This window comes from Daphnia magna, linkage group LG6, assembly GCF_020631705.1.
Source record: "Daphnia magna isolate NIES linkage group LG6, ASM2063170v1.1, whole genome shotgun sequence".
NCBI lineage: Eukaryota > Metazoa > Arthropoda > Branchiopoda > Diplostraca > Daphniidae > Daphnia > Daphnia magna.
In genome coordinates this window covers 8,187,708-8,213,430 of record NC_059187.1, presented here as the reverse complement: position 1 = coordinate 8,213,430, position 25,723 = coordinate 8,187,708, and the positions used below count along the sequence as shown (strand labels likewise).

The 25,723-nt window shown below is 39.7% G+C and overlaps 1 protein-coding gene and 1 long non-coding RNA gene across 16 annotated transcripts in view; both read left to right on the top strand.

Moving 5' to 3' along the window:
* The window catches only part of LOC116925099 (transcriptional regulator ovo), a 35,458-nt gene extending 26,852 nt beyond the window's left edge, over nucleotides 1–8,606 (top strand). For all 3 annotated transcript variants that reach the window (XM_032931720.2, XM_045175501.1, XM_045175502.1), the window contains 2 exons: nucleotides 1,053–1,179; nucleotides 1,887–8,606. In XM_032931720.2, the coding sequence (XP_032787611.2) occupies nucleotides 1,113–1,179; nucleotides 1,887–4,552 (2,733 nt within the window). In that variant the 5' untranslated portion in view covers nucleotides 1,053–1,112 and the 3' untranslated portion in view covers nucleotides 4,553–8,606. The remainder of the gene's footprint in view (nucleotides 1–1,052; nucleotides 1,180–1,886) is intronic.
* A 5,282-nt stretch (nucleotides 8,607–13,888) lies between these two features.
* Nucleotides 13,889–19,326, top strand: LOC116925966. 13 transcript variants are annotated; one of them, XR_004395823.2, is made up of 7 exons: nucleotides 13,889–14,026; nucleotides 14,116–14,289; nucleotides 14,417–14,572; nucleotides 14,688–14,952; nucleotides 15,018–15,258; nucleotides 15,368–16,954; nucleotides 17,010–19,326. It is a non-coding gene; the product is annotated as an uncharacterized LOC116925966 (long non-coding RNA). The 13 variants fall into 13 exon arrangements; XR_004395824.2 differs by having other exon boundaries at nucleotides 15,006–15,258; XR_004395821.2 differs by having other exon boundaries at nucleotides 14,688–15,258; nucleotides 15,368–15,604; nucleotides 15,662–16,954.
* Nucleotides 19,327–25,723: the final 6,397 nt, after the last annotated feature.

Below are 25,723 nucleotides of genomic sequence, written 5' to 3'. Positions count from 1 at the left end.
GTGGGGAGGGGGTTACAACCCCCCCAACCCAGCCACCTCTTCTCCACATCCCTCTAGGGTTAGGTTGGTTACATGCAGATAGGGAAACGAGGGGGGTATATATACTGTGCTTTTAAGTCCAATGCATCTCTAACTTCTTTTTTCGCCCCCCTTTTGTGTGTGTGTGTGTGTGTGTGTTGTCCACGTAGGGTATGAGGTTGGCAAGGGGAGTGGATATCAGGATGGAAAAGGAAAAAAAACGTGGGGGGATACACAGAGTTTAGGGGGTTGGGCCTACAGGGCGCAAAGGTTCGATTTTTTCAGCATGTCAGTCAGTCAGAGAAGTGCCGGCTCGACGACAGGACGTGTGTGCTCCTCGTTCGCCCTCCCTATCCCCCTCCCCATTCAAAGAAAGGTGGCGGTGTATATGTGTGCGTGTGTGTGTCTATGTGTGTGTGTGTATGTATACCTTGTGTGGTGTGTTAGTGTGTGAGCCTCTATCGTCGTCTTTTACCTATTACGCCACACTGGAGGAAAAAAAAGGAAAGCGATTCAACACCACACACAAACATACGTGAAAAAAATACACACAGGGGCTTACATGACATTCCCCCATAGCATCATAAAAAATAAAATAATAATAATAAAAAGGAATGAACTATTCGCTCGTTCCATTCAACACTAAACTGAAGTGTGTCGAGGGATAGTTTTTATATTTTTTTTTATCAAATCTATTCTTCTATTTTTTTTTTTTCTTTTATCTCTTGTGTTTGTGGAGAAGAAAAGTCAACACGTGTCTTCCCTACAACCGGCACGCGATCCAAATTGAACAGCAAAAAAAAAAAAAAACGAACTTATCGAATGTGTTGAAAACGAAGTTTGTCTTCCAATTGGAAACGATTAACACTTAACGAGTGTCTGCGCTTTTAAACGTGTTGTTTTTGGTTTAAAAAAGACGTTTTGACACACACACACGAACGTTTTCTTCTTCTTTCTTTTTTTTTTGAAATTGGAAAACGTGTTGTTGTTATTTTGGTGACGCTCAGTTTTTTGCTTCCTCTTCTAATGAGTAGGCTGAGCCGCTTATCGTCGGTGTGTCGCTTCGTTAGACCAGCCGCCGTTGTTGCATCGTCATGGCTCTGTCCTGTTTAGCCGGCGCCAATCCCGTTCTACCCGTCAACTCTAGAACTTCATGTCCCGGTAAGTGATTTGTCAATTTCACCCTTTTTTTTTAGTTTTTTTAGTTTTTTTCTGGCTTTCATTGGAAAACACAATTTTGATTTCTGAAACGTCTTTCCACGTAGCTTTGCTGGATTTAGATGATGATGCGTTATTATTATTATTTTGTGTGTGTGTGTGTGTAATGCCAGGAAGCCTTTTCGATCGATTACAATCGAAAGTTGATGGTGAAGCAATAGGCCTATATATTTCTCTCTTTTTGTGTGTGTGTGTGTGTGTGGGTGTTGTTGATGCCCTTAAATTCACACCGTCTAGACACGTAAGGGCGGGGTTTTGGGGAGCCCAGCTCAAATTGGATTACGTTCAAAAAATAAAAAAATGTAGAAATGAAACAAAAACGAAGTATAGGTGGAACTTGTTTTTTTTTTTTTTTTTTTGAAACGTCAGTCGTGAAACAGGATTGAGTTCAAAACTCTTTAAAGATTAGCCGTTTCTCGTCTATTTTTATAGCACGTTTGCAAGTTGGACGAAATGTTGCGCGTAACGTTGACCTAGGCCTAACACGGCCGTGTTAGACAACAACAAATGAAAGAAAAGGGAAATGGCGTATGTAAATGAAGCGCAAGAGACAAAAAATGAATGAAAATGACAAAAAATGAAAAACAAGAGACCATTTTTTATGTTTTGTTTGTTTGTATTTTTTTTTTAAATGTTGTTGCGCATCACAGTAGGCGGATCAGCGGCTTCCGGCCGCAACGGGGGCGTCATCAAGACGGAAGCGGCAAGCGTCGAGGCGATGCTGGACACTCAATGTAACGGCGATCCGAACAACAGTTCGGGCGCCGGCAGTGGCCACCAATCCAATCCTGGAACGCCTTCGCCCATCAACAGCAGCAACGACGGACCAATTGGCAATGGCCGTTCCAGCAGCGCTTTATCGGCTCCGTCACCCGTCGGCGCCAATCTGTCCATGCCCCTCTTTTCTCACCATCATCACCACCACCACCACCAACAGCAGCAGCAGCAGCAGCAACAACAACAACAGCAGCAACAACAACAACATCAAGCTGCTTTGGCGGCGGCCGGAATCTTCCGGGCCGCCAGTTTGGCTCAATCTTATCCCGCCGGAATGGTCGGACAACTCGGCCCGCATTCTCACCATTTGCCCAGTTTGATGGCCAGTCTTCAGGCCGTCGCTTCGGCCGGCGTTGGCGGGGTGCCGCTCCACCATCACCACAACAACCGAGCGGCGGCGGCGGCGGCCGCTTTGGGTGGACTTTTGCCCGGCGTGGCGTTGCCGTTCAGTTTCCCGTCCATGTCGCATCAGCATCAGAGCGCGTTGCTCAACTGGTCGAAATTGGCGCAAAGCGCCGCAGCCGCGGCCGCCCTCGGCGTCGACGGACTGGGCTCCATCATCCAGCAACAACAGCAGCAGCAACAACAACAACAACAACAGCATCTCCTTCACCAACAGCAGCAACAACAGCAGCAGCAGCAACTGTCGCCCGACTCGTCGTCGAATCCGGTGCGCAAAAAGAGCAGCAACAACAATAGGAACAACAACCACAACAACACTGGCCAGCATCCGCTGGTGACGACCGGCTGCTACACGGGCGGTTTGATTGTTTCGCATCACGCCGATCACGTCCTGCCGTCGGTCGTCCATCAGCTGACGAAGAACAACTCTAAGAGCGGCAACAACAAGACGGGCAGCAACAAGCCGGTTAAGGCGGCCGTGGCCCGTCGCAACGCCAAGAACAGCAGCAGCAGCAGCAGCAGCGGTGGCAGCGCCATGCGCGGCCGTGAGCAACAGACGCCGCTGCACAACTTGCAGGACCACCATCTTTTGCTGGCCGCCGGAGAGGACAACCACCAACAACATCACCACCACCACCACCTCAATCACCATTTGCATCATCACTTGGCCAGCACGCTGATCGGCATGAAGCCGGCCGATTTGATCATGACGTCCGACGCCGATCCGATGGTCAGTCCGGCGGCCAGCAGTTCGCCCCCGTCCGTCAACGGCTCGAGCGGCAGCCACAGCAGCCGCAGCTCGGTCAAATCTGGGCTCAATCAAATGTGCTCGGGTCCGGCTTCTGCTGCCGGCCAGCCGGCCAACAGCTCGAGTCAAGGTGGCCAGCCAGCGGACAGCCGGAGCGTGTCGTCGGCAGTGGACAACGTGTCGCTGTCTTCGTCTTCGGCCCAGCAGCAACAGCAACAACAACAGCAACAGCAACGGGACAAGGTGTTTAGCTGCTCCATCTGCCATCGGACGTTCGGCTACAAGCACGTCCTGCAGAATCACGAACGGACGCACACGGGCGAGAAGCCGTTCGAGTGCAAGCAGTGCGGCAAGCGGTTCACGCGCGATCACCACCTCAAGACGCACATGCGGCTGCACACGGGCGAGAAGCCGTACAATTGCACGCACTGCGACCGCCAGTTTGTGCAGGTGGCCAACCTGCGGCGCCACTTGCGCGTGCACACGGGCGAGCGGCCGTACGCTTGCGAGCTGTGCACGTCGCGCTTCTCCGACTCGAACCAGCTCAAGGCCCACATGCTCATCCACAAAGGTGAGAAGCCGTTCCAGTGCCAGCTGTGCTCCGGCAAATTCCGCAGGAGGCACCACCTCATGCACCACAAGTGCCCCAAGGATGTCAACGGACTGGCGGCGGCGGCGGCCAACGCCAGGCCGCTGGGGCTGGGGCTGGTGGCGGCTAGCCGGACGACGCCCACGGTCAAAATGATGGCCATGACGAAGGACATTCATCATCTGGTCGACGACGATTTGGAGAGCGAGCCGCCACCGACTCCGTCCAGTTGTTACGCCAGTCCGCCGGATGAGGACGACGAAGATTTGGACGAGGAAGAAGATTTGGTCATGCCGTTGATGAAGCAGCAACAACAACAGCAACAGCAACAGCAACAGCTGAAGGCGGTGAGTCAGACGGGCGGAAATCGAGGACGGAAACCGCGCGAGACTCGGCGAGTCATCCGGCCAGCCGCAAATGGCAAGGGCGGAGGTGGCAAAAACGGACAAGCCGTTGGTGGTGGGTCTACCACTCCGCAAGGGCCCGAGCAGACGGAACCGGAGGACTTGTCGACGTCGTCTCGCATGCGGCACGCGTCCACGTTCAGCGTCGGATCGACGGGCGGATGGAGCGCCGCCGGGTCGGTTTCGATCGATTTGAATTCGGATCGCGACGACGACGTGGAGGACGACGACGAGGTCGACGGCGTCGATGCGCTTCTGGTCGAAGCTCATCACCACGACATGGACGACGAAGACGACGACCTGTCCGACACGGCCGATCTCATCCAGCACCAGCGCAAGAAGCGTCGCAACGCCCTCGATCTCGTCCACGCCCGCAACACTCAGGTGGCCAAGTAAAATTTCAAACAAAAAAAAAGGCAAAAAAAAAAAAAACGTTACGTTTCACTATTAATCGCAACCAAACCAACGGAACAACATTCGCTTTATATCAAATTTTACTTTCGAGTAAACAACTTCTTTTTTTTTTTTTTGGATTTCCTACACCAACGACAGGGTTTTTCTCTTTTCAACAATTTCGAACTTTATAGTGTCGTGAATTTATCGTGTTTTTTTTTTTTTGTGTGTGTGTGTGTCTGCCCGCCATTGTTGTGAACAATTTTTCATTCTCTTTTTCTTATTCATTCTTGCCCTCGTTTTTTTTTTCTTTTCTTTTTTTTTCGTGAGACAAACGGGTAAATTTGCGCGCTGATTCCGCCCAGAAACATTTCCCAACCCCAACTTTTTTTTTTTTCACGTTCCGAACATAAAAAAAAAAAAAAAAATCCCCGCCCTCCCTTTTTGATTTACGGGTTGTTGTCGTTCATGTCAAATTGAATGCCGTTTTTTTTCCTTTTCCCCCTTTGCCCCCCCTCCATCTCCTCCCTAAACACACAGACACACAAAACATGGACACATCAGCCTTATATATATACATATGACATAGCATCTATTATATAATTACGTCGGGTGTTCCAGAGAGAAAGAGAAAAGAGGAGTTTAAAAAAAAAAAAAAAAATGATAATAGAACAACGGCCAGCCCTTTTTTTGAATCACACGCATAACCAACATAACTCTTCCCCCTCTTTTTTATTTTGTTTACCATCAGTTACATTGTTTTTGTTTTTTTCACGTTCATTTTTCTTTTTTTTGGAGAGAGAGAGAGAGAATCATTGACCACCCGGAACAACGGTAGCGTTTTTTGAAAAATGTTTTGGACAAGAACAAAAAAAAAAAATCCTTCCCAGTGAAACAAACAAAAGATTTTTGAAAAAAGGAATTGTGTAAAGTTCCAGCAGCAACAACAACATCAACAGGAATGGAGAGAGAGAGAGAGAGAGAAATGCGCAACGGGTGGTTCCGATTCGGTCAACAATGTGGCCAATTCAAAAAAGGAATGAAACGTATGAAAAAATCAGAAAGAAAAAAAAGAACGTAACAACGGAAGAAATTGTGACAGTTTGTGAATGTGAGTAAAAATTCGGCAAGCCAAACGAACCCATTTGGATGGATTTGTTTTGTTCCCAACCCTCTTTTCGCCTTTGGCTATTTTTTTTTTTTGCTTACGTGTGTTCCAGTTGCGCACTTTTTTTTTTTTTTACTTAAATTTTGAGATCAATTGTAACAGAGAGAGACACGCATCGAAAAGAGATGAATGACTAGGCTTTTCTTGTTGCATTCTTGTCCTACACTGGACGTTTTTGATGTGCATTGTGCTGTTTGCGAGAAAATGGTCCACCGGCCATTTTGTTGCGTGTGTTTCGTTTGGACCAATCCTTCACACACTCTCCCCTCCCTGTTAATCGTTTCTCCGCGAAAGAAAGAAAAGAAAGAAAGAAAAAAAATGGGCACTATTACCTTGTGAAATTATTTCTAAAATAGATGGCGGAGATTTTGAAATCAAAAATAAGGGCGCGGTTAAACTTGAGATTTTTCTTTTTTTTTTTTTTTTGAATAATTCAGATGTTAGAATTATATTGAATTTCTTATATACAAAATGATGTGTACGTCTTCCTAGCAACGAAAGAAAAACGACAGTTCCTCTTTGTTTCTGGTGCGGCAACGTCGACATTGACGTTGCGCAAACCTGAAAGCCACACACCCAAGTTCCTAATAATTCCTTAATGTGAAACAACAAAAAAAGGGAAAAGTTGATAAACGTAAAATTGATAGACATGTTTTTTTTTTTTAATTATTAATCTTCAATTCATAATTATAATCTAATAAGATTTAGAGCAAGCGGTAATGATGTTTCTCTCTCTTAATATTTACGTCGTGTCATGAGATAATGATCAACGCGCACCTCAGGGTTTTTTCCTTTTATTTTTCTCTTCCTCTTTTTCCTTTTACACTTGACTTTATTTTATTTTGATTTTTGAAAATCATTTCTGTCTATGTGTGATTGCATCATAGTTATATTTTACCCCCTCCAGTTCCCCCCGCCAACTTGATTTGTGTGTTCCCTCTATTCGATTTGCCCAATTACTACGTACACTGCTAATCTTTCATTATGCATTCGACCTTCTATTTTATTTTAGTTTTTTTTTTGTTTTAATTATTTTCAATTACGGGTATTCAGTTGGTTTTGAATTTTGTTTTCGTTAATCGTGCGTGTGTCTTTACTGTGTTCGTCTTTAAAAACTGTGTGATTCGTGTCATTTTTTTCTATATTTTTTCAATGATCACATTTATCGTTTCTTTTTTTGTTTTTTATTTTGATTAATTGGGTGTGGAAAAGGAGAGGAGAGACTCTAAAGAAATGTGGTATGGCCGGCCCTTTGGAACCAAAACAAAACAAAACCGTCATAGCCGTCATTTGGATGAAAATCCGGTGATGATGTTGTTGTTGTAATAACGTTGGGAAAGGTGTATGAAAAGATTTTTTTTTTCTTTTTTTTTTTTTGCAAGAAAAATTAAGGAAACGATCACACATCAGGCAGTTATTTATTTTTATTTTATTTTTATTATTATTATTTTCAGGTCATTTTTTGTGGGGGCGAGTTATTAGGGAAAAATCAACGGAGTTTGCGAACGGAAGGAAGTGCATTTCGTAGCGTTCGGGAAATTATGTTGATTGATATTTAAACAAAACAAAAAAGAAGAAGAAGAAACTAGGGAGGGTTTTCTCGCGTCCGCCAAAAAGAAAGAAAAAATATGTCTTTTCAATGCACGAGTTTTCGTTGATTTCAAATGAATTTTAAAACAAAACAGGGTCAAAAAAACACATTTTCATCCAACAAAATTAATGACTGCCCCCCTTTTTTCTTTTTTTTTTAATATTTTCTGTTTCAAATATTTTTGGATTTTCTTTTGAAATTGTGTGTGCGTCCAAAAATGAAGTTGAATCGTGCCTGCTGCTGCCTGCCTGTGTTTTTCGTTGTACAGTTCTTTCTATGAAAATTCTTTTTTTTTTTTTTTCCTGCCCCTACGCCACGACCTAAATCATCACCTCATTTCTAAGGAAACAAATTTGAATCCTATTAAAATTTGTATGTGACTTTTTGTCTTATTGAAGAAGAAGAAAAAAAACTAACTAACCAACTATATCTTCTCCCCCCCCCCCCCCCCAAAAAAAAATTTTTTTTGTTTCACACACACACAGCATCTTTCACTAACCGAATCAAAATTAGTACGTATACGTCTCCTTTTTATTATTGTGTAATAATAAGTCACGTGACCTTTTTTTTTCCCCTTTGGAGGAAAAAGAAAAACTTTGAAAATTAACGATGAAAAAAAAATCACAAAAAAAAAGAAGAAATTCGTGTTTGTTTGTTTTCAACCCCCTATTTCGATTTATTAATTACTAATAATTAAAATAATAATAATAAATAAATAAATAAATAAAAAGATTAAAAAAAAAAACGACAAAAGCAAACCAACGGTTCCTACAGGGTGTGTACGTTTTGTTTCATCGTTTCTGGTTTCAACACGCGTGTGTTTGTATTTGTACGTGTAACGTGAGTGTACCTTGGATGCGACCAAGTTCCCTTTTTTTTTTTTTCTTTCTTCGTATTTTTTTTTTCATTCAATTCCCCACCGCCATATTTGCTCTTTTGTTACATCATCCTTTTTTTTTTTTTTTAAACCGACCACGACCAAATTCTATAATAACCTTCACACTACTACCTCATACAATTTTTTTCATCTTCTCCCCCTACTGTGTAAATGCTTGTTGTTGTATCCCACCCCATAGATTGATTAGTCGGATCACGAGGATATCAAGACCAGAAGCTCTTTTTTTATTTACCCTCTCTTTTGTGTGTATCCGAAATTTTTTTTGGCTCCCCCCTGCTATTATATAACTTACCCTCCTTGACACTATGGGGAAGAAAGAAAAAAAATATGGAGGAAGAAAAAAAAAAAACTACACTCTACAATACAAAAAAAAAATAAAATCTAAAAAAAAAAAAAAAAATCCTTGAATGGAACACGAGTCCAGTTTTTTTTTTATTAATAGGTAAGTGAGGGCGCTAGAGGGGGAGAGATAAAAAACACAGCATTACATCAGACACACAATGATGGAGAAAGAAGAGCAGTGGCGCGTGCTGATGGAGCGGCTAATTTCTCGGATAAATAGCACGAGATTTTTTTTTTTTTTATGTAAGTTATTTCAAAGAAGATTATTCAAAAAAAAAACACACATTTTCAAAAGAGGGTGGAACGATCCATATGGGAAACTGTCACGATTCGAAAAAAAAAAGGTACGGATGATTGACAAATCATAGAGAGAGAGAAAAAAAGGAAAGCCTCTTCCTTATTTCATATTTTTTTCTGTTTGTTGTTGTAGTAATAGAAGAGTAGTAGTACTTCGCCCCTTTTGTGGGAGGGAGGAGAAGTGCTTGACAAGAGATCAGAAACATGGATTACCTGTCACGAAACTCTGTTGCGGCGGCGACTTGTTATTCTTTTCAACCCTTTTTTTATTTTTCTCCTGCAAACTAGAAAAAAAACAACAACAACAACAAACCAGAATTCCAAAGGTATTCGTGAAAGTTTTTTTAGTTTTCTTTCAACAACTTACGGCAGTATAAATTCCAAAACAAAGAGAACAAGTTACACAGAAAATAAGATGAAAAAAACGGAACATTTTGTCTTCAAACTTTCCCTTTTGGGCCAGAATTTTTTCTCTGTGTGTGTGTGTGTGCCTTTTTCATGTATTTGTATCTGGTTAACACACACAAAAAGTGGCTAGTTGTCCTAACCGTCGTAAAGCCGTTAACCATCATCGCCCGAGCCATTAGCCATAAAACGATATATCCTTGTAGATCGCGCGCACGTCTCCGACCAAGCTCGCCCACCATCCAAAAAGGAGGGAGAAACCATTTTGGGGTGGTTTGGTTCTCTTCGGCGACAGTATAGAAAGAGTTGTCGTACAGCAATGTATTCTTTTTTTTTTTACGAGGATATACACCAACCCTTCGACGTAGTGTTATATGGACATGGCGCTTACACCGCCACTAGCGCCCACAGTATAAGGGGCTTCTTCTCGACCCGATGGGTTATTCTTTTCTTCTAAAAAGGGGAAGAAAAAAAATGAGACCTGGACCTTAAGTTGACCTGACCTTGTTTTGCGGTCTCGTAAAAAAAAAAAATGTAAAGAAGGGGCGGATGAAAACGCGCAACTCGGACCTCCAAAGTGAAGTAAGAAGAGTATAACGGCCCCGATGGAAGAGAGAGAGTATGTCTGTGTGTGTGTCTCTGGGCCTTGTAAAACATGACACACAAAGAGAATTCCATCACCAACTCACCTAGCCTTATATATACCGGGGCTGTATATATATAGAGGAGAAATGCTTGCCCCTTTTTGAATAACAACGTCACAGTCCAATAGCCGAGCGACGGTTTTACTGCTAATGGCCAAATCGGTGATGGTAACGCAGATGAGTCATTAGTTCTGCCCTATCTCCCCACTCTTTTTCTCTTGTACTTTCTTCCTCTTCAAACGGTTCCTTTTTTTTTCTCTTTTTGTCAAGAAACTTCAACCTCCCCAAATAGCTCTCCTTTTTTTATTATTATTATTTCTCTCTTTTTTATTTAACACACCACCATATCACCTACACGTACTAGTGGTATACACATGTATGAGGCTGCAAGTATTGATTTTTTTTTTCTTTCACTCTTTCTTTTTTCCCTCCTCTTCTTCAATCTATTACACTGTGTGTGTGTACTCTTATGCGTGTTCGTTTACTGTATTACTTGTACGTGTATAGAGGGTCTACGCTACTCTTTCATCCCACTTCGGGATCAGCATCCCGATTCTTTTTCTTTTTGGCCAACTGCGGTAGAGATAGGGCGTCGTGACACTGAATCAGTCAATCAATAAAAATCAAGTTTTGCCTTGTATAAGGAATGGAGATGGGTATATGCAACCCGTATGTGTCATGCATATGTAACAGTGAGCACACACACGACCTATACATAACCGCCTACAATTTTTTTTTGTTTCCCAATGAATTTCAGGCATTTTTTTTTAGCTGTCAATTGAATATTATTTTTTTCTATTTAAATGTTACATGTTTTAGACCATCTTTTTTTTTCAACCCCCTCTTTTTCTTTCTCAAGAGATACACACACAAAAAAGAGAGGGGGGAAAAAGAAGAAGAAACAAGCAAATATCTAAGAATGAGGCAAGAAGGCCTCTATTTTGCCTTCGATGTGTGTCTGCTAGTTATTTGTCTGTGTTTGCCATCTTCACGCACTAACGGTCTCCCCGATGAACCCCTCTTCTTGGTTTCGTAAACACAAGGAAGAAAAAAAAAGAAAGAAACGTAAGAATTGAGGTCAGCAAAAACCGGCCGTCAGATGAGGGTGAGGGGCTGCTCATTTTTGCGGATGCTTTCACACACACACTGACGCAATTCGATACCCTTCCCAGACTGGGCCACCTTTTCTTTTCTTTCCTTACTCTCAAACACTCTTGTAGATTATTCCACGACAAATATGTTCTTATCGCTGTAGGCTTCAACGTAAACTCTCTCTCCCCCCTTATAGCGCATCCGAGGAGTTTAAATACGTAACATAGTCAGTAAGATGACTGGCCTTTTCGATTGCATTCGCCATCTTTTCTACGGCTCTTTTTCGATGAAGAAGAAATTGGAAGTTAGGTACAAGTGCGTGTGTGTGTACAACCCATCGTATACATTTATGTGTGTGCATTCCACACACACAGAGAGAAGGAGAGGAAAAACCAGGAAGAGAAAACTTTGGGTGTAGGTTAAGGTGCAGAGAGTACTTTAAGAGGGGGGAGGCTGTATTCTGCTTCATGCAAGTATAAAAACGGGATAGAAAATAACCGCGTACAGGACAGAGCTAACAGCTAAATAAGAAGGATTGGAAAGCCATACAAACTCCGCAAAGCCTTTTGTATCGTGTCAAGAAAGTTTTGGCTGGATTTCTTCTTTTTTGTGTGTGTATCTTCTTCCCTTCATGATCGGAGCAAGCATCGCGGCTTTGAATAGTATGGAGAAGAATCTTTCTTCCGTCCACGCAACATCAATGACGCGTTGCACAAGGAAAGAAGCTCTGTATAGATGTCGTCTTCTTTTATGTCGTTATTTTCCCACACATCCATCGCTTGCCTTGACGGCCTGTATATAAGAAACAGACTCGGCTGAATCTATTGATCCGCCCTTTGCGGTTCTTCTTCTTTCTGATGATTCTCATAGACGCACGAGTGGGTGTACCGCCCATCCATCGGAACTGGGTGGAAATTGGTCGAGACTCCGGTTGGCTCATCGGCTGATGGTTCTTTATATATACGTATAGCACCGAGTCTTTTGGATTCCCGCTTTTCCCTTACGGCTGCCCGGCGCTCCCTTTCTCTCTCTCTCTTGCTATATATACTGGAACATCTTTCCGTGATTGACTCCCCCCTTGCCCTCCCCCAATCTCTTATTCCGCACTTAATGCCCGACCAATCGTTCAGCGCATAGATTCCGTGTATTTATTACGATGGTGCTGTTGCCGACAACTGACCGTTGCCATGGTTTCCCCGCTTCTACACAGCACCTCCTCACGTCTGACATACGCCATTTGATTGGATTCCGCCGAATGATTCATTTATGTCTCCTGTTCATCAGGGATTCATTTCGCGAATCTTTTTGTTTTTTTCTTTTTTCTTTCCAGTTTCAAAGTTTTTCAATTGACAGATGGGAGAGCAAAGTAAAAAATAAAGTAATTAATCAGTTTTCATTTTATCATTGGTTTACTTGTCTAGCTGTAATCGTTTGGGATGTAGCTGCATAGATTTTCGGACCAAAATGTGAGCTGTTGTGATTAACAAACAAAAAAATGGCAAGCGTGTCACCATTTCAATTGTATGACAACGATGTATATATATGCCCTGCGATTGTTTTGAATGAATGATGTCATACTCGGCTGGTGCTGTTGTTTTTATTCTGTTCCGCCTGAACTTCTCCAGCGTACCCAAAACTTTAACGAAGGGAAGAACATTGTTCAACCATGTCACACACACACACACAAACACACACACAAGTAAGTGTTTAATTTTCACCAAACATTCTTCGACTGTGTCTATCCTACTTTTCGAATCTATTCAGTTTTGAGGAAAGAATAAACACAGAGCCCGTCAGAGTGTCTTTCTTTCCCCTCTTTCTACTTCACAACACGGACATTGTGCGTTGCAGTTGGAATACCCCCCCCCCCCCTTCTCTCTCTCTCTCCTTCACCTTCTTCCTTTTTCTTTTTTCGCCACCGTGTCACAGGTGTTATTTTCTTACCTACTTTTTTTTTTGTTGGCGTGTCTGAGAAACTTTTTGGTTACCCACACTTCTTTCTGCCCCTTACATTTTCCTTTTCTCGCGCTCATTATATTCGTATTACATTAATCACACATATATACGCCTACTTTGTCGCCTATTACATAATACGTAATTGCCACCGTACACACACCTGTTTCTCATGCTGTGTTTTAATTGTCACACATTTTTTTTTTTAGAAGGGGGGGATGGGGTTGATTACAGGAAGTAAAAACGGAATCAAAGTGTTTTCAATGATTCCTGTCCTGCTCAAGGAAATCAAAATTGTTTGTAACTTTGTTACTAATGATATTTGTAACATCGCAAATTAATCAATAAACACTTTGGACACGTTTCGTTTTGGGGTTATTTTTTTGTTTGATGTTGACTTGACTTTGCTCTTCCGTTACAAAGTGGAAAAGATTTTTAACGAAAGAATGAAATTCTTTCGAATGTATGTTCTAGGATGAGAAGGAATGCTATTATTTCATATTTGGGGTGATACGTCAACATAATACCTTTCTGGTGAGGAAAGATCTGCGGTCCAGCCGCCCACGATTATTCACCGCCGTTTGAAAACCCCCCACTTCTTTTATCTCTCATTAGCATTTTTTTTTTCCATTATTATTTATTTATTTATTTTTTTTACGGCTCTTTGAATTGCCATCTAGCGGATAAAATCTAAGACTGTTTTCGCCCACACCAACTTTTCAACAATAAAAAGTGTTTTTGTTCTTAAATGAGGGATTAGCCATAGTTTTTTAATGTAAGCAGTTCATCCCGAAGGATTTAATTTTGATGCGTGAATAAAAAAAATTAAAAAAACACAGTTTGTTTCTTGTCGTAGTAACCAAAACGCCATCTGTGGGTTTGCTAGATAACTAGTGTGAGTCGCAGACGACAAAATGAAATCATGCGTGGTTCATTTGAAAGTTGTTCAGTGGGTAGCAAAAGCAAACAATACTTATCCACTGAACGAAAATGTAGTTAAGGGGCTACCTAAGCTGCATCACTACTAGTTATCCTGTCTATTTTCGTCTTTCAATGACAAAGGACAGTAATTCGGTGGATCAATGATGTAAGCATAAATATCAACGTTAAGCACATGATAAATCATCTTCGTCCAAAGAAGTTCCTAATTCAGTTGATTCGTCATTCGATTCACAGTATTCGGTGTCTTGGATAGATTTTTCTAGTTCCGCTTCATCCCAGTAAGTTGAGTCATCAGCTAAACATCTTAGGAAAGAATCTGGTGCGTCACAGCCTGCATTCCTGACATCCAAATCGTAGTAATCAAATTCAAGGTCTTGTTCAGGATCAAAAATTGCTGAACAAGATTGGGTGAGTGTGGATCTTGTGATGCTACTTGTGTCGGTGTCAGCCATAGATTGGGATCCTGTCACCACTCGGCTGCTGACTGTGTTAAGAACTTTCTCGTCTTTGAGAGTGACATCTGATTCTTTTCTAGTGATTAGAGACATTTCAATGTCTTCTGGAGAATGGCATCGTTTACCAAATCTCTCGATCCTGTCTATCTGCTGCTGCCGTCGGAAACCTATTGGCGACATAGTTGAAGATCGACTGAGAAAGTTCATCCTACGAGATTTCTCTGTCGACAGAAAAGGTGAATTGGGAAGAGATTTTTGCAATCGTATCAGATTAGCAAAACGTTTTGCGACTAGCCATCCTTTTTTTTCTTCCAATTCCATGTCCATATTTTGGGTTTCGATTGATGACAGTGATGTGGCAGTAGACACCAGCTGATATTCGCTCGCCCCGGACCACAGACTCGTGCTGTCCTGTGACCGTTGGTCTCCGATGGTTTTTTTGCTCTTTTGGCGATGCTTGAAGTGGAACCCGCATTTGCTGTAGATTACGACGAGGAATGAAACAGCAAAAAAGAGCATCAGCAGTAGAGTGGAAAGAGTCAAGATAGGCGGTGGAAGCATGTGACGTGCAAGCTTTGTGTGACTTTCTGCTCTAACGGCCTCTTCCATCGGCACTGTAGATATCGTAGTGGATTTTGTTTTAAAAAAAATTAAATGTCAATTAAATAGGTTATAATTTAGTACTTATAGAGGACTGACCGGTAGTGATGCTGATGACGAATGCGGCTACACATTTAGAGAGTGACATAAAATGTTTTCTAGTGACGTTGAATTCAATCAACAGTTGCGGGGAACTCGTCGTCAGGATGCCAACCATCGGGAGACTTAAAGTTTCATTATTAAGTAACGCGATTAACGGCGAAAAGACGGAAATTCCATCCCGTATCGCCAATTGATCACCCGCGTGGCAATCCATTCGAAGGTAATCCAAATTCAAGTGAAAATGGCTGTAGCTTGGCGCCTTTTGATATAGATATATTTACCGCGTTAAGAAATAAATCAAATTAAACCGTTTTTCGTGATAATTACAGTGAACAACCAGGTGATGTAACCGCCGGGACAGAGTGTTGATGAAACCACTAAAGAAGAAGTACCATCTTCCAGTTCCCTGTTGCATCCGCACATGCAATCCGATGTCAAGTTTCCGTTAGTTAGATCATCTTTGTCTTCCAACTCTGCCGCTTTATCATTTTTTTCTTTCTGCGGGCATGGTGGTGCCATGCAACTCACCGATTCAATCGGCTGGCCCTGGGGAAGATTTTAGAAAAGTAACAGTTTAACTTAAAATTCAATTAAAATTAACGAGTTAGTCTGATTTTAATAAGTTTACCGTGCAAAACGAACCGGGATATTGCGGAGACTGTCGATCGCAGTATCGATAACGAAAGCGAACTCCTTTGTATCCGCAACTGCGTGATGTACAAACAGAAAAGGCGCTCCAGGTTCCCCACTCTGGCTCCTGGAAAACTGTTTTTTATTGCAAAAAGATGAATGCTAGGGACAAAAAGGAAGAACTTCCTAGTTTGACGATTCTGCTGTTGGTGATCGTACTTCAACTATCAAAAGGTAATTATCTATCACTTTTTGTATTCTGAACTCATTGAGGAAATATCGAGAGTATGCTAGCTCCTTATGAAGTTGGTCTTTTATGTCGTGACCAAACATCTCAATTTTGGCATGGTACTTATTTCTGGGAAAGAAACTGCGCAACGGTTTTGACCAACTTTCCAGTCAATGTGAAATGTTTGCCTGTTGGCAGGTTTGTTTTCCTTTAACCGTGCTTGTTTTTTTATCGATTTAACAGCTGTAATTGCATCGGGCTCTTGCCTTTCCTACTAAAGAGACCAGTATTTTTTGTTTCTCTCAAGGCCGCTAATCAGAGCATCTATAAAAAGAGCGAGCCAATTTAAGAATCACCAAGAACCAACCAAAACAGCAATATTGACTCGTTTCTTATTGATACAAGACCATTGCCGGCTGATGTTAATCCAGATATGTGGGGAAGGAACTGCTACGATTTCCATCTACCCTGCACCAAACAAAATAGGGAGACGGAACTGAATTTTAGTGCATTTTTTTTACGTATACCCCCTTTTTCGTTTCAGGAGACCTTCTTTGCGTGACTAGTAGGCAGAGCCCCAGCCCGGTCATTAATCCAACCCAAAGGGGACGAAGGAGCACCCACAGAGAATACGAGCTGATCGCGTTCTAAGAGGGGCAAACACAACAACTCGTCGAGTACCTACTCGCCATCCAAGTCCATACAGTAACGTCTGTCGCTAGCCCATGTCTATATTTAACCTTACCGAATTTCTTTAATCCCTAACTGCTTTTAGTATTTTATTTACGCTGCGCAGACTTGCACGTCACGGAAAATCAATTGGCTGTTCCGTGTTTGATGTGGACGTCATCCACCTTGTAGAAGCCGTAAATCAATCATACGTACCTGACGTGTTTTGGTAAGGGATGCAAGTCTGGGTGATGTCGACGACGGCCCCGTCCGCCGTGGCCAAAGTAACCAAATGGAAGCAAAGAGAATCAAATTCGGGCGAATCGTCAAGTAATTGGCAAGGCAATGCCGCTACGGACCGGTTGGAGTCCAAGACCTTCTCGCCAATGTACTTTAAAGTGAAATCAGCCGATGAAATGTTTGACAAATAAGTTTTCCCGTAGAGACGGACGCGGTCTTGAGATCCAGTCAGGCAAGCCGGGCGACGATAGAAAACTGGCAGTTCGCGGCGGCACGGCATGGCGAATTTGGCCCGTACGTACATCTGGAAATCGCCATTTAAAAGAACCTGCATAGATTCACTGGAACCGATGATATCGTCTTCTTCTTCCTGGCCCTCTTGATCTGCCCGAACGAAGATACGGTAGTAGCCCAGATGATCGAGATCTTGGCAGTCGAATCGAATGTCGACGCCTGTTCCACCCGTTTGCCAAATGTTGGGCACTGTTCGAGACGCTCGAACGGAAGGCGCTGTGCAATTATTGCTGAAAGAGCTGTGACTACTGCGTCGCCCACAATGGACTACTTGGGCGCTGATAGTGATGTTAGCGTCGGACGAAGGATAGCACTTCAGATGAATCCACTGGATTTTTACTTGAAACGGCGTGCGGTAATTGACAAGTTCTGAAGGAGCCTGGACAAGTATTGGCGGCCAAAAAACTCTTAACTCTTGTCGATCGATCCATCGATCGTCATTGTGTTGCAATTGAACGATGTAAGACCCAGCGCGACTTATGGCTCCACAGGGGAACGTTATGTTTCCTTCGTCTCTTCCGGTGCCCTTGTTCCTTCGCCACTCGGCAACGGCCAAACCATTGGCCTTTTTCAAGATCCGCGCTCCTGTCAAGTGTTGTGAAGATTCAACCGCCACGTTCAAATCGCCTTGGAGAGCGATGTAATGGAGCGGTTCGTCTTGGTCTAAACTGTCGGCAACTAGTACATAAAGATTTCCGCCGCAAACAAAAGGAAAGAAGCCGTTTGTGAATCGTGAACAAACTCTATTGGCAGAATCGAATCTTTATTGAAATCGATTGATCAAACTCACCTGACAGCTTACAGAAGACGATCACCGCCCACGTCACCCACAACCGTAGCATTTCCTTTCGAACGCGAAACTGACGGCGACCCGATTGCAGCACATTCAGCACGGATGGCACCATACATGTACCCTCTACTATTCGTCAACTCCGAATGAAAAACAGCTGACTTAAATAGCAGTCGATTTCACCCTCGTCGTCCGCTCGCGCACAATACGCTCGATAGAATAGTAAAAGAGGGAGGAATTGGACAATGGAGCATGGCCGATGGTACACCTGGAACCGAGTTCTAGACTACTTTTACTACGACAAAAACTGGTCGGCAATAGCTGGATATAGGTATTGGGAATGAGAGGGGCATCGTCACGCGTTTTCTCCCCTCTCTTCCCCCCCCCCTCCGTCAAGTTACGTCTGCCCGGTCCACACCCCAGTCTGTGCCTCTCCCACAAACTTGAACTAAAGCGGGTTGACGTTTGTTTCTGTGCGCAGGTTAACTCCGGCGCACGGGAGATTCGATTTCCTATTAAATGCGAAGTGCATTGCATGTGATTTATATCCGTTTGATGACGCTGATGTTTTGCTTTCTCTTTATTTTTTTTATTTTTTTGTTGCTGCAAAGTTTGCCCTTTTTTTTTTTTTTTTGTTTCCATCAAGTATGTTAAAGGTAGTTCACCACTTTTCCAATTCACCGCCTTATCCGCAGTGCATTATTTTGGCCTTTACTTGCATACTAATTGATTAAATCAAATGTATTATTCATAGTAGCCAAAGTAATGGCGTCATATCCCTGACTTGCTTCTTCATGGCACTCATTAGGCTTTATATTTAGCGTTATGTGATATTAATAAAGGAAAGTCACACACTCCCAATGGAGGAAGGGGAGCCAAAATTATTATTAACCCCATTCGCTTCCATACCCCCTCTTTCTTTTGTCACCGAATAACAATATATTCTTTATTTGTGACACAGGAACTGTTCGGATCATCAGCAGAATAAAGCCCATCGCATAGACTGTATGGCTAGAAAGATACCGCGAGGCTTCGAGAAGCCATAGAAGATATTAAACTGCAAGGTCGCAAGATTAAACGAACCAAATGAGACAAAGCTATCATATACAGGCCAATGTTGGTAAGTATTTATCCTATGTTCATATATGTTTAATTACTTAATGTTAGTTATATTGCAATTTATAAAAACAAAATGACCAAGTTAATACGAAAAAATAACACAAGAGCTGCTCATTTACATCTGTGATTGAATGGACGCACGACAACTGAAAATCACATTGTGACAATGGTAAATTGCCATTAATCACTGATCGCTGTTCTATCTCAACAAGGCACACATTTATCGTTATTCGGTTTTTTGGTAAAACTTAAAGAATATGAGAAGATAGATAAGAATAAAATAAATCGAGAAAATAAACTCTATTTTCGCAATTGTTCTTTTCTGATTTTCACGTAAATCAGGTTTGTTTTTCTATTGGACTCATAGTTTTTGATTTTAACGTTAAAAACCATAAATTAAGTTGGTGCGCTAACCTTCCCACTTTTTCATTTTTGGCCAAATTTCAAATTTCACATAAAATACATGATTTCGATTCAGAATTGAATAAGAATCACGAAAATCAGGTATATTTTTCTATTGGTCTTATAGTTTTTGATTTTAACGTTAAAAACCATAAATTAAGTTGGTGCGCTAACAGCAATGTTTTCGTTAATTTATAAAACGGCTGGTTTAACGAGAAAACCAATCACTAAATTGAAATCAGCGTTCAATTTAGATTATGCCGTGTGATTTTTGGACAATTTCAAGAGATGTCGTTTTTTGCCGATTTTGACAAAAGTGGGAAGGCTATACCCTTCCCACTTTTTCATTTTTGGCCAAATTTCAAATTTCACATAAAATACATGATTTCGATTCAGAATTGAATAAGAATCACGAAAATCAGGTATATTTTTCTATTGGTCTTATAGTTTTTGATTTTAACGTTAAAAACCATAAATTAAGTTGGTGCGCTAACAGCAATGTTTTCGTTAATTTATAAAACGGCTGGTTTAACGAGAAAACCAATCACTAAATTGAAATCAGCGTTCAATTTAGATTATGCCGTGTGATTTTTGGACAATTTCAAGAGATGTCGTTTTTTGCCGATTTTGACAAAAGTGGGAAGGCTATACCCTTCCCACTTTTTCATTTTTGGCCAAATTTCAAATTTCACATAAAATACATGATTTCGATTCAGAATTGAATAAGAATCACGAAAATCAGGTATATTTTTCTATTGGTCTTATAGTTTTTGATTTTAACGTTAAAAACCATAAATTAAGTTGGTGCGCTAACAGCAATGTTTTCGTTAATTTATAAAACGGCTGGTTTAACGAGAAAACCAATCACTAAATTGAAATCAGCGTTCAATTTAGATTATGCCGTGTGATTTTTGGACAATTTCAAGAAATTGTTCTTTTTGCCGATTTTGACAAAAGTGGGAAGGCTATACCCTTCCCACTTTTTCATTTTTGGCCAAATTTCAAATTTCACATAAAATACATGATTTCGATTCAGAATTGAATAAGAATCACGAAAATCAGGTATATTTTTCTATTGGTCTTATAGTTTTTGATTTTAACGTTAAAAACCATAAATTAAGTTGGTGCGCTAACAGCAATGTTTTCGTTAATTTATAAAACGGCTGGTTTAACGAGAAAACCAATCACTAAATTGAAATCAGCGTTCAATTTAGATTATGCCGTGTGATTTTTGGACAATTTCAAGAGATGTCGTTTTTTGCCGATTTTGACAAAAGTGGGAAGGCTATACCCTTCCCACTTTTTCATTTTTGGCCAAATTTCAAATTTCACATAAAATACATGATTTCGATTCAGAATTGAATAAGAATCACGAAAATCAGGTATATTTTTCTATTGGTCTTATAGTTTTTGATTTTAACGTTAAAAACCATAAATTAAGTTGGTGCGCTAACAGCAATGTTTTCGTTAATTTATAAAACGGCTGGTTTAACGAGAAAACCAATCACTAAATTGAAATCAGCGTTCAATTTAGATTATGCCGTGTGATTTTTGGACAATTTCAAGAGATGTCGTTTTTTGCCGATTTTGACAAAAGTGGGAAGGCTATACCCTTCCCACTTTTTCATTTTTGGCCAAATTTCAAATTTCACATAAAATACATGATTTCGATTCAGAATTGAATAAGAATCACGAAAATCAGGTATATTTTTCTATTGGTCTTATAGTTTTTGATTTTAACGTTAAAAACCATAAATTAAGTTGGTGCGCTAACAGCAATGTTTTCGTTAATTTATAAAACGGCTGGTTTAACGAGAAAACCAATCACTAAATTGAAATCAGCGTTCAATTTAGATTATGCCGTGTGATTTTTGGACAATTTCAAGAGATGTCGTTTTTTGCCGATTTTGACAAAAGTGGGAAGGCTATACCCTTCCCACTTTTTCATTTTTGGCTTCAAATTTCACATAAAATACATGATTTCGATTCAGAATTGAATAAGAATCACGAAAATCAGGTATATTTTTCTATTGGTCTTATAGTTTTTGATTTTAACGTTAAAAACCATAAATTAAGTTGGTGCGCTAACAGCAATGTTTTCGTTAATTTATAAAACGGCTGGTTTAACGAGAAAACCAATCACTAAATTGAAATCAGCGTTCAATTTAGATTATGCCGTGTGATTTTTGGACAATTTCAAGAGATGTCGTTTTTTGCCGATTTTGACAAAAGTGGGAAGGCTATACCCTTCCCACTTTTTCATTTTTGGCCAAATTTCAAATTTCACATAAAATACATGATTTCGATTCAGAATTGAATAAGAATCACGAAAATCAGGTATATTTTTCTATTGGTCTTATAGTTTTTGATTTTAACGTTAAAAACCATAAATTAAGTTGGTGCGCTAACAGCAATGTTTTCGTTAATTTATAAAACGGCTGGTTTAACGAGAAAACCAATCACTAAATTGAAATCAGCGTTCAATTTAGATTATGCCGTGTGATTTTTGGACAATTTCAAGAGATGTCGTTTTTTGCCGATTTTGACAAAAGTGGGAAGGCTATACCCTTCCCACTTTTTCATTTTTGGCCAAATTTCAAATTTCACATAAAATACATGATTTCGATTCAGAATTGAATAAGAATCACGAAAATCAGGTATATTTTTCTATTGGTCTTATAGTTTTTGATTTTAACGTTAAAAACCATAAATTAAGTTGGTGCGCTAACAGCAATGTTTTCGTTAATTTATAAAACGGCTGGTTTAACGAGAAAACCAATCACTAAATTGAAATCAGCGTTCAATTTAGATTATGCCGTGTGATTTTTGGACAATTTCAAGAGATGTCGTTTTTTGCCGATTTTGACAAAAGTGGGAAGGCTATACCCTTCCCACTTTTTCATTTTTGGCCAAATTTCAAATTTCACATAAAATACATGATTTCGATTCAGAATTGAATAAGAATCACGAAAATCAGGTATATTTTTCTATTGGTCTTATAGTTTTTGATTTTAACGTTAAAAACCATAAATTAAGTTGGTGCGCTAACAGCAATGTTTTCGTTAATTTATAAAACGGCTGGTTTAACGAGAAAACCAATCACTAAATTGAAATCAGCGTTCAATTTAGATTATGCCGTGTGATTTTTGGACAATTTCAAGAGATGTCGTTTTTTGCCGATTTTGACAAAAGTGGGAAGGCTATACCCTTCCCACTTTTTCATTTTTGGCCAAATTTCAAATTTCACATAAAATACATGATTTCGATTCAGAATTGAATAAGAATCACGAAAATCAGGTATATTTTTCTATTGGTCTTATAGTTTTTGATTTTAACGTTAAAAACCATAAATTAAGTTGGTGCGCTAACAGCAATGTTTTCGTTAATTTATAAAACGGCTGGTTTAACGAGAAAACCAATCACTAAATTGAAATCAGCGTTCAATTTAGATTATGCCGTGTGATTTTTGGACAATTTCAAGAGATGTCGTTTTTTGCCGATTTTGACAAAAGTGGGAAGGCTATACCCTTCCCACTTTTTCATTTTTGGCCAAATTTCAAATTTCACATAAAATACATGATTTCGATTCAGAATTGAATAAGAATCACGAAAATCAGGTATATTTTTCTATTGGTCTTATAGTTTTTGATTTTAACGTTAAAAACCATAAATTAAGTTGGTGCGCTAACAGCAATGTTTTCGTTAATTTATAAAACGGCTGGTTTAACGAGAAAACCAATCACTAAATTGAAATCAGCGTTCAATTTAGATTATGCCGTGTGATTTTTGGACAATTTCAAGAGATGTCGTTTTTTGCCGATTTTGACAAAAGTGGGAAGGCTATACCCTTCCCACTTTTTCATTTTTGGCCAAATTTCAAATTTCACATAAAATACATGATTTCGATTCAGAATTGAATAAGAATCACGAAAATCAGGTATATTTTTCTATTGGTCTTATAGTTTTTGATTTTAACGTTAAAAACCATAAATTAAGTTGGTGCGCTAACAGCAATGTTTTCGTTAATTTATAAAACGGCTGGTTTAACGAGAAAACCAATCACTAAATTGAAATCAGCGTTCAATTTAGATTATGCCGTGTGATTTTTGGACAATTTCAAGAGATGTCGTTTTTTGCCGATTTTGACAAAAGTGGGAAGGCTATACCCTTCCCACTTTTTCATTTTTGGCCAAATTTCAAATTTCACATAAAATACATGATTTCGATTCAGAATTGAATAAGAATCACGAAAATCAGGTATATTTTTCTATTGGTCTTATAGTTTTTGATTTTAACGTTAAAAACCATAAATTAAGTTGGTGCGCTAACAGCAATGTTTTCGTTAATTTATAAAACGGCTGGTTTAACGAGAAAACCAATCACTAAATTGAAATCAGCGTTCAATTTAGATTATGCCGTGTGATTTTTGGACAATTTCAAGAGATGTCGTTTTTTGCCGATTTTGACAAAAGTGGGAAGGCTATACCCTTCCCACTTTTTCATTTTTGGCCAAATTTCAAATTTCACATAAAATACATGATTTCGATTCAGAATTGAATAAGAATCACGAAAATCAGGTATATTTTTCTATTGGTCTTATAGTTTTTGATTTTAACGTTAAAAACCATAAATTAAGTTGGTGCGCTAACAGCAATGTTTTCGTTAATTTATAAAACGGCTGGTTTAACGAGAAAACCAATCACTAAATTGAAATCAGCGTTCAATTTAGATTATGTTGATTTTGCATTTGAGATGGTTTTTAATGAAATAGCGTTCAATTTAGATTATGCCGTGTGATTTTTGGACAATTTCAAGAGATGTCGTTTTTTGCCGATTTTGACAAAAGTGGGAAGGCTATACCCTTCCCACTTTTTCATTTTTGGCCAAATTTCAAATTTCACATAAAATACATGATTTCGATTCAGAATTGAATAAGAATCACGAAAATCAGGTATATTTTTCTATTGGTCTTATAGTTTTTGATTTTAACGTTAAAAACCATAAATTAAGTTGGTGCGCTAACAGCAATGTTTTCGTTAATTTATAAAACGGCTGGTTTAACGAGAAAACCAATCACTAAATTGAAATCAGCGTTCAATTTAGATTATGCCGTGTGATTTTTGGACAATTTCAAGAGATGTCGTTTTTTGCCGATTTTGACAAAAGTGGGAAGGCTATACCCTTCCCACTTTTTCATTTTTGGCCAAATTTCAAATTTCACATAAAATACATGATTTCGATTCAGAATTGAATAAGAATCACGAAAATCAGGTATATTTTTCTATTGGTCTTATAGTTTTTGATTTTAACGTTAAAAACCATAAATTAAGTTGGTGCGCTAACAGCAATGTTTTCGTTAATTTATAAAACGGCTGGTTTAACGAGAAAACCAATCACTAAATTGAAATCAGCGTTCAATTTAGATTATGCCGTGTGATTTTTGGACAATTTCAAGAGATGTCGTTTTTTGCCGATTTTGACAAAAGTGGGAAGGCTATACCCTTCCCACTTTTTCATTTTTGGCCAAATTTCAAATTTCACATAAAATACATGATTTCGATTCAGAATTGAATAAGAATCACGAAAATCAGGTATATTTTTCTATTGGTCTTATAGTTTTTGATTTTAACGTTAAAAACCATAAATTAAGTTGGTGCGCTAACAGCAATGTTTTCGTTAATTTATAAAACGGCTGGTTTAACGAGAAAACCAATCACTAAATTGAAATCAGCGTTCAATTTAGATTATGCCGTGTGATTTTTGGACAATTTCAAGAGATGTCGTTTTTTGCCGATTTTGACAAAAGTGGGAAGGCTATACCCTTCCCACTTTTTCATTTTTGGCCAAATTTCAAATTTCACATAAAATACATGATTTCGATTCAGAATTGAATAAGAATCACGAAAATCAGGTATATTTTTCTATTGGTCTTATAGTTTTTGATTTTAACGTTAAAAACCATAAATTAAGTTGGTGCGCTAACAGCAATGTTTTCGTTAATTTATAAAACGGCTGGTTTAACGAGAAAACCAATCACTAAATTGAAATCAGCGTTCAATTTAGATTATGCCGTGTGATTTTTGGACAATTTCAAGAGATGTCGTTTTTTGCCGATTTTGACAAAAGTGGGAAGGCTATACCCTTCCCACTTTTTCATTTTTGGCCAAATTTCAAATTTCACATAAAATACATGATTTCGATTCAGAATTGAATAAGAATCACGAAAATCAGGTATATTTTTCTATTGGTCTTATAGTTTTTGATTTTAACGTTAAAAACCATAAATTAAGTTGGTGCGCTAACAGCAATGTT